At 38.0% G+C, this 9,579-nt stretch overlaps 1 protein-coding gene across 8 annotated transcripts in view; it reads right to left on the reverse strand.

Moving 5' to 3' along the window:
• EHBP1 (EH domain binding protein 1) overlaps window positions 1-9,579 on the reverse strand; it is a 321,897-nt gene that overhangs the window by 63,729 nt on the left and 248,589 nt on the right. For all 8 annotated transcript variants that reach the window (XM_045008331.1, XM_045008332.1, XM_045008334.1 and 5 more), the window contains one exon: window positions 6,160-6,307. In XM_045008331.1, the coding sequence (XP_044864266.1) occupies window positions 6,160-6,307 (148 nt within the window). The remainder of the gene's footprint in view (window positions 1-6,159; window positions 6,308-9,579) is intronic.

Genomic DNA, 9,579 nt, shown 5'->3' on the forward strand with positions numbered 1-9,579 from the left:
AACCTGACACTCTTGTTGTCAGGTCTGGACAAGGAGCCTGAATTATCCTCTTACCCCATACCTCTAAAGGCCTCACTTAAATGAGAAAATTATACCAATTTAACTCAATCAGTTTAGAAAACGATTTAATTAAAATGGTGCAACACCCTTGTGGGGACACTTTTATTTCAGTTTAAGAATACGTTGTATCAATTTAGCTTAAGCTGATTCCATACCGTCTTAAGCTAAATTGATATAAGGTACTCTTGAACTGATTTAAGAGCATCTACACAAAAGGGGGTGGCCCCAATTTAACTACATCAATGTCTAAACTAATGGTATCAGTTTCTAAACCGATTAATCAAATTGGTACAATTTTCTTGTGCAGACAAGGCTTTTGTCAGGTTTCAGCCCAGGGCCGGCCTTAGGGAAAATGGCGCCCTGGGCAAAGCTCTATTTTAGCGCCTTTTCTTTGAGTATGAGAACAGCAGTGGGGGGCACAGAGCACGAGGACCAGCTTCTGGTCCTGGAGCCCAGCCGGGCTGCATAGGGAGGCGTTTCTGAGCCCCGGGGGCTCCTTGGGCCACACAACTCCCTAACCACCTAGCAGGAGGAGAGCAGGTGCATGGGGGGACACAGTAGCTGGCCCCCTGGCTCTGCAAGGCCTAGCCTTGCTGCCTGGACCTCCCTGCCAGGCTGGAAGCTTCAGTGGCATCATCTGTCCCCTCTCTCCCCAGCTGACCAGGGGCTCCAGCCCCGGGGTTATGTGCATTCACCCCTGCTCCGGCAGGCCTGCCAGCTCGCGGCATTTGGATGGTGACCCCCTGACCATGGCACCCACCCAGAAGGCCAGCCCTGGTTGAGCCAGATTAGCAGGGGAAGCGTGAGCAAGCTCGCACTACTGCTGCCTATACTGTACTTGCTCTGGAGACAAGGACAGGTCTTTAGTCTCCATAGCTGTCACTGTGACGCTATATTCACACGGCTGTCAGGTACAGAATTGGCTTTAAGATTACGGAATGCAGTTCGGAGAGTATGAACACTGACAAAGAAAGCAAAGTGGAGAAGAAAAGGAAGACAGAAGGTAGAAATCAAATATTTCAAGTATATAAGTAACGCAAGGTTAAGACAAGACAGTAGGGCATTTGGTGATAATTGCAAAGGAAGGTAGATATTGCTAAAAAAAATTAAATCCAGGACTTGAAATGTTTACTTGATACCTACTAGCTCAAGGACTAAGCTTACTAGTCTGGGTGAGGATATCTGTGCTGCCATGCCCTCCCTAGGACACTCCCCAAAGCCATTCACCCAGTATTTAAGGGAATGTCTATGGCAAAAAAAACCCAGGGGCAGTGAATCTCAGAGCCCAGGTCTGCAGATACGAACTCATGGGGCGCTGTCTTAGGATGCTGAAAAGAGCCAAGTAGACATTCTGGCTCGGGCTGGAGCTTGAGCTCTGAAGCCCAGGGAGAGGAAGGGGGGTGATGTCAGAGCCCAACTTCCAGCCTGAGTAGGAATGTCTACATGGCTGTTTTTAGTGCCATTGCATGCGCCTTGCAAGCCCAAGTCTGTGGATCAGGACTCAGACTCGCTGGTGTGGGGTGTGTTTTTTTTTTTTTGCAGTGTAGACATCTTAAAGGAGCAGAACAGTTGTTCAGTGTTTACTGTATACTATATATAATTATAACAATATTGTCAACTAACTCTCTAATATATTTTTAAAATAGTAACTTACTACATCTTTCTTGCTTTTGTTAGTCCTTCTATCCCTTATTTTTTTTTTAACTCTAATCTTTTTTTTTTAATTTTTGTTTTGCTATAACAGATCATGGTGTATCTTTTCCTGTGCTGATTTCAATGCCTGTTTCCTCTTCTCTTTTTCTCTCCTTCCCTCTCTTTCGTTTCTTATGGTACGTCTTCACTACCCGCCGTATAGGCGGGTAGCAATCGATTTCTCGGGGATCGATATATCGCGTCTCATCTAGACGCGATATATCGATCCCCGAACGCGCTCCTGTCGACTCCGGAACTCCACCAACCCAAACAGCGGTAGCGGAGTTGACATGGGGAGCCACAGACATCGATCCCACGCCGTGAGGACGGTAGGTAATTCGATATAAGATACTTCGACTTCAGCTATGTTATTCACGTAGCTGAAGTTGCGAATCTTAGATCGATTTTACCTCGTAGTGTAGACCAGCCCTTACATTGTGTTCTCTATCTCCTCCCCCATATTTTTGGTCTGTATTTATTCCCCACTTTTGCTTACCAAAATCTCTCACTCGATAACATACTGATCTTTTCTAATGTATCTCATTAATTGTTCCCTCTCTTTCCTGTCCACCTCCCCACATCTGCCTAATCAACCTCCCCCTCACAAACATGCCATCCTAAGTAGGGGTTGGATATATGGCAGAAACCTAATAGTCAATGAACTTAACATACTTGCAAATCACAAATGTGAAAGATGGGGCCTCACTGTTCAAGGATTGTGCCCAGATAAGATGCCAACTCTACTTCTCCTGAGCTGCTGGGAAAGGGAATGATGTTTGGATTCCTATCAAGGTGATGTTCCTGGACCCAACTCAAGGGCTCAACTTATCAGCTTCCAGCTAGTAGGAATCTACTATATTTAAAGCCTCCACAGCAAATGCTTCTATCTGTCAGAAGGGAGAAGGAATATTCTCTCTCTCTCTGCCCCTTTTTCCTCCTCCCATATCTCTTTCTCTGCCCCTTTCTCCTCCTCCCATATCTCCTCCTACTAAATAGCTGCCAGAAAGCTTGTATTCTGCAGAGGTTGATGCAGCTTATCCAGGAAAGTTTTCTATTTGCAACAGGCAAATGGATTTTCTAGGATTTTCATGATTAAATCAAGGCTTTCAAATAAGGCTGTACTATTAATGCGAAAAAACAAATTTCTCAATTAGTAAATACAAATATTGAAGGAGATTAGAATTTCACCAACAAAAGTGAGCAAGAAATTCATTAAAAAAATTTAAAACATTAGAAATGGACAAGTACCATCTTTCTGAAGAAAAGAGAGGAGAGTCTAGTAGATTTATTTAATACCTCTTTTTTGAAATCGGGATGTATGAATCAATATATATTCGGAGAGAGGCTAATTAAATATGTAGTAAGAAGAGATTTATAGAAGATCTAGAAAATTACTGTAAGCTTGACTTAAGCATCATATAGGGGAATCTACTGCTACAAAACAGAAACAGAATACTTGCAAACATATAACGTACGTAAGGATAGTACTCAGATGGTATTCACAAAAAAAATTCTTGTCTAATAAATCTGATTATTTTTAGCAAATAAAGAACTGAAGGAATAAGTGGTAGACATATAGGCCCAAATCCTCAAAGATATTTAAGTGTCGTACCACCATCAAAATCAATGGGAGCTAGGTGCCTAAATACTTTTGAGGATCTGGGCTATTATAACTTACTTGGATTTAAAAAAATGCTAGCACAGTTTCACTAAACTTTTCCTTAGTAAAGTTAACAAGTAAGGCCTCTTGTTAGGAGGAGGAGGAGCTACTTGAGTAAATAATGATTTGGAAAACAAAGACATACTGTGAATGATGAGATGGAAGAATGTGGAGAAGGTTGAGTATGTACCACAAAAATAAGTAATAAGATGGTTATTGTTCACTTTATGTGAAAAATGTGGAAGAATGAACATGTAGGAAAGTGATACATTTTCACATAAATAAGAGTAAGTGGGTATCAGAGTGGACAGATAACACAAAACAGAAGTGTGACAAAAGTCCAAATAACTTGGCCAGATTAGTATATGGAGAGACAAAAATCAATGTAGAGGATGTAAATCAGTGATGCTGGGCATAGTATGTATAAAAATAGAAAATATGCTAGATGGTCATACAAGAAAAAATACAATTGATAATTAATAGTAGATGTGATGGTGATAAAAACTCAAGTAGTCAGATTTTGACACCCTACTTCTGTTGTTTTCTATCTTACTCTGCAATTAGTCATCTCGGAACTTGGTGCAATCACACCTGTAAAGAGTTAGTACTCAACATTCATAAGAGTGGCAGAATCTTGATCTAAAATCTAATTCATATACTGCTAAACAATGACATTAAATAGCCGATATAACTTGGAATAAATAGAGGTATCAAGTGTTCTTGAAATAGTGACAAAGTGGAAGACTAATTAAGGAGTCTGAGGATCTTAGTTATTCAGAGGAATTAGAGAAACTATGGATGAAATCGGTGGGCGTTTTGCTATTAACTTCACTGCGGCCAGGATTTCATTGTTGGTTTTTATTGTTTAGGAAAGTGGAGATGAAGATTGGTCCTCACTAGGGTAGAGACAATCCTGAAGAGAAAAAGGAAGACAGACACTACAAGACTATTTGTGCTAGGGTCAAATGAAAGACTATCTTTGAGGGAGCTTACAAATTTAGTGAGGGAAAGGCGTGGTTAACAGAAAAACTCAATGGAAATTTGAAACATGGAGCGCCATATTCTATGGTGAAATATATGGTGATATAAGTTGGTCAGAAAGTGGGTGCAAGGGGCAAAGCACTATAATTTGTAACCAATTTGGCATTCAAAGTGTGTGTAAAATAAGTGTATTTTACACTCAGAGGTAGAAGGAGGAAGTGCAGCAGGAAAAGCAACTAACAGGTGGGTGTAATAGGATAACGTCAGTGTAAGAAATGATAAAGTAAAGCAGGATAAAAAATGATAAATATTTAAGTCAGATGAATGCCAAATTGATTGCAATTTACACTACTTTGCCATTTTACATGTTTTCTAACTAACTTAAATGCTATGTGTAACCTATACTACTATATACGTCACCAATGAATTTGGCTTACGCACTTCCATGGAAGTATACCTGCATCAGCCAAGTCTAAATTTGGCCCAGAGTGTTTAATGCAAGTATATGGAACAAACTAGGAAAGGCTGCAATGGAAAAATGAGCAGTAACGATTTTTAATGGCGTTTGCTTTTGTACCTCACAGCTTGAGTGTGCTTTGAAGCAATATTTTCAATAGCTTAGAGGAGTTTTCATAAAGTCTGAACAGCTTATTCCACATCAAGGCCATGTTTTCCCTACTTAGGGTGAATTCAGTACTGAAGAACAGCCCCACACTGGAGACATCCTGCCATGCTTCATTTACTGGGTGAATGGAGGTAAACCAAAGCTCAGACTTAAATGGAAATGTACAACTGCTACCCGGCCATTCTTAGCTTCAGTGTTAAATGGAGGAGGGAGTGGAAGAGCTATGGTACAAGTCAGTTGTAACATTAACTAAAAAGAACATTTAAAGCTGTACTGAACACAGAAAGAAAACATAATCAGTGAATCTAGATCTAGAAAAATAAATATAAAGTTGGATTTACCAGACATTTGTGCTCACAATTATGGGTTAGTATGAAACGAATAATTACTCCTTAGCATATTTAGCAGACACTAAAAGAACAAGGCGCCTGGACTGAAATATATGTTCCGTACCCATTTGAATTTGAATGTCACTACATTACTCCAGCTTGGAGCACTGGCAGATATATTAATTTTAATGCCATTTCAAAGTCACTTTAGTAATATTACAGTAATATACAACTCAAAACCTGTAAAGGTAAGTGGTACACGAAAAGACTGCCATTTAAAATCAAAGATTCTTGCGCCAGCCTCCCAGGTAATAACAATGTAATGCCAGAGAACTTCTTCAAAGTTCCCTTCAGAAACGGTTGTACTAACTCATTTTTTGTTTTTAAGTCAAGTTTCTTAAATCTTTATAACGTACTTTCCCCCAGAGGTCTCATCTAACTCCTACATTTTCAATGAACTCCGGAGATTTTAGCCACACAATTTCTATATGACTAATATTTCTTGCAATTCTAAAAATGCCAGGGTAATGTCAAATTTGTAGTTCAACAGGCCAATATTAGCCAACAGTTTTTACCTACATAGTTATATTCTTGCTGTAACAGATGCACCATTCTTTTAACTGTTTGAAATTAAGTTATATAACCCTGATTTGGAAAAACCTATCCATTGCCAGTCTTTTGATATGCGTACCTGATGGACAACAATTTCTTACAACAACATTTTCAAGTGTGAATAAAAGCGATACCCCCAAAAAGGTCCTTTCTGGTTTCTAGGTTGCCAGAGGAATAAGATACAAGGCTCCCTAACTCACCTCCAGATGCCTTTGACCTTTCTTTCAACTTTTCTGCAGCCATTTCAGTGTAGGCAGGAAGTTCTGACATCTTCACTCCAGATCGAGCTTCTGCTATTAGTTGACGAGCTCTCTCTCTCAGCTGCCGACGTCGCTCTTCATCTTGCTGCTAAGATATATTGAACAGTTGCCAACTCAGTAATTGACAGAAATGCAATTTCATTCTCAATCTGATCATCATGATAGTAACTGGTTTACAGCATGGTGCTTGGCCCACATTATAAATAGGATGCTCTGTATCAGTTGGGTGTCACACCACAATTTTTAAAGACATACAGGAATCAGATTTTTTAGCATATCCAATATTATCATATATTAAAAATGTCATCATTTGTAATTTAAACCATTTTTCAATAACATTATACCTTGTAAAATATCCTGATGCAAACAATTGTCAGAAACTTTTGTTTCTTAGCAATAGCTACAAAAATTTTATTATAACTGCAAAAAGGATTTCACTACACTGAATTACTAGTGAGAGAAATATTCTACCATAATATTAGCATCAGGGGTCAGATACTGCTCTCAATTACACAAGCAACTCCACTAACTTCAAGAATGTTATATTGATGAAAATCGGAGGTAAGAGAAGAATTTGATCCACACTGTTCAACTAATGCATCTTTTTTTAAAAAATAAAATGTAACCTAAATTTAACCTGTTGATGGAGACTCTAGGGCACACAAGAATTTCTCTAGTTTTAAAAAGGCCCTTTGTTGGGTTCAGTACAGTAATTGTAAATATCACCCAATAACAAATATCTTGTGTTTTTGTAAGGGAATCATTCAAGTTAACAATGTTCTGTTAAAAAAATTAAATGCATCATTATAGGACTATAAAATTTCAATCACATAACTAATTACAACAAATAGTAAATGTTTCATGCATATATTTCTGAAATGGAGTAACGCACAACAAATTACAAAATACACGTTTAATCAACACTATTGAAAAACACAGAAAGGTGAGGAAAATGGAGTTTAAGCTTCGTTTGTCAAAACTTGCATTTTTCAAACTTAAGAAAAAGTTTAAAAGACACTAGTGCATTATAAACACTAATAAATACAACAAAACCAAGCCTGTGGCTTTAAGTCAAATTTACCTCAAACTTAATTTATAGACATAACATAGTTGTTGAAATCAGGATTTTTGTGGATGGCCTTAATTTTGGTAGAATACAACCAATTAGTCTAATTTTGGAAAGCAGTATTGGCAACTTAATTTCTTACAATAAATGGCAAACACCATTCCCACGAAACAAGAAATTGAATATTCCACACCTGCAAATCTTTGTAAGAGCCTGCTACCAAGTGCTATTTAGTTTAAGTAATCATTAATAAGACAAGCACAAAATACTAATTAGATACATTTTAGCTATTTCCATGTAGATTGTTTGTTTGTAGCTATTTACTCATCTTTGTTCTTGGTACAATAGGAAAAATGCAAATGAATGAATCAGAATGCAGTCCTAATGGGACTTTCTGTTTATAACCATTAGCCCAGAGGTGTGCTGTAATTCAATCCTCAAGCAGCAAGATTTAGCCTCATTAACAGCTTGCATGGGCAGGTTACAACTCATAAAACCCTACAGTAAACAAAGTATATGGACACAGCACAATATCTTGAGCCTGATTGACAGAATTCTGGTTCCCTATCAGATTGCCTTGCTTTACTTTTCTGCTAATGTCCTAACACTATAAAGGCAATTTTGCTTGGGCCCTGCAAGCTCTTCAGCAGGATGGCACATTTGCTTTGTTTGCTTTCTCACACCTTAACTTCCCAGAAGGCACAGAGTAACAGTTCTATCAAAAACTTATTTGTTAAAGTACACACAGGAAAGAAAACTAGAAACCTTCTATGTGTACTATGCACTACAATAAATCAGTTTAATTTAACGTACAGCCAGCCAACTAACACAGCAACCAATTTTATTTCAACCTACTGTAACTGGCAACATTAATCAAATTTGAATTTACATGAAGTGAAAGTGCTCAAATATTTCCATATTGTCACTCCTAACACAGGCGAATTTGTGGTTTTAATTTAAATTAATTTAATTTACAAATGGAATCTGCCAAATTTATTTTAAAGTACTAGGCAGCTTAACACTGAATGTTCATATGCTACACGTTAGGAAAAAGATGTCCTAGAATATGGTAGGCTGATTTCAAAAGAGGAGACCTCATATCCCTGAATCATTATCATAGTCACTAGCATCCTCTTCGAGCAAATACAGATGGTTGTGGCTTGTGTTTGTGCTAATTAAAATTCAATCATCATTAGCAGAGAAGAGCAAAACAGCATATTTATAGCTTAAGTTTAATACATATATTATTTGAACTGTTGATTATTGAGCTTTGAGGGAGGAAATGATTGTGAAGAACCACTAAATTTAAATTACACTGAAGGTAATGATTCAAGTATATATAAAAGTTGCGAGTTAGAAAACAATTAACTTAAAATGTGCATTGTGAAACAATATATTTTTATTGTCCCTTCCAAAAAAACAAGAAAAAGACCTGGTAAAGCTCATAAGGCGCAAATATGGAATTTGCAACAGGGAAAGAAAGGGACATGAAAACTCTTATTACAACAACATATGCTAGAAAACTGTCCAATTCTAAAGAGAAAACTAGGTAAATCTTTCATCTCTCTGTCATGTATCTGCCATGCTGGGGAGACAGAAAAGTTTACTCTGTTCCTCCACCTCAATTACTTTCTAATGGTCTAAAAATCTGCCACATGGATGCACAGCAAGTAAAACTTCACCATTTAAGGACAAACTCTTCAAGAATAAGTAATGTAATTCCTTGTTTCCTTCCTATAAAAATGTATTGGTATGCAATTTTTATATTTCACAGTTCACCGACATCTCGGCAAGCTTTCTTCCACTGCTTCAATGGTGCTACTTTTAATTTTATCCTCCTTAGTCCTAGTAATTAAAGTGATCAGCAGTGGCATCCCAACGGCTTTGACACAGCTACAACCCCCTAGCAGACTTCTGCTTTTAAGGGGAAGGAGAAGAAAAAGGACTAGAGTTTCATTTCACAGGAACAAGAAAATCAAGCTTCTCCAATCCTCAACTTTATCCAATTGTTCTTTCAGCAGTCTTTGGATCTTAAGAAACAAATAAAAATGGCTGCCATTAGGGGGTCCTTTTTGTACTTGCCGCAAGTGTCAGTGACTGACATTACTTTGGCCAAAAATGATGCCATGGATTTGTGAAGGTGAATTAGAATGTGAGACACTGTCAGCGTAGTTGCCGAGATCATTACCCTGCCGATGATGTCATTCAACGGTATCAGAAATTTAGAAAAGACTAGCCGTAAAACACATGGAATGCTCATGTCTTCTGAAAGCAACCAACAATCAAATCCCCAC

This window comes from Mauremys mutica, chromosome 3, assembly GCF_020497125.1.
Source record: "Mauremys mutica isolate MM-2020 ecotype Southern chromosome 3, ASM2049712v1, whole genome shotgun sequence".
NCBI lineage: Eukaryota > Metazoa > Chordata > Testudines > Geoemydidae > Mauremys > Mauremys mutica.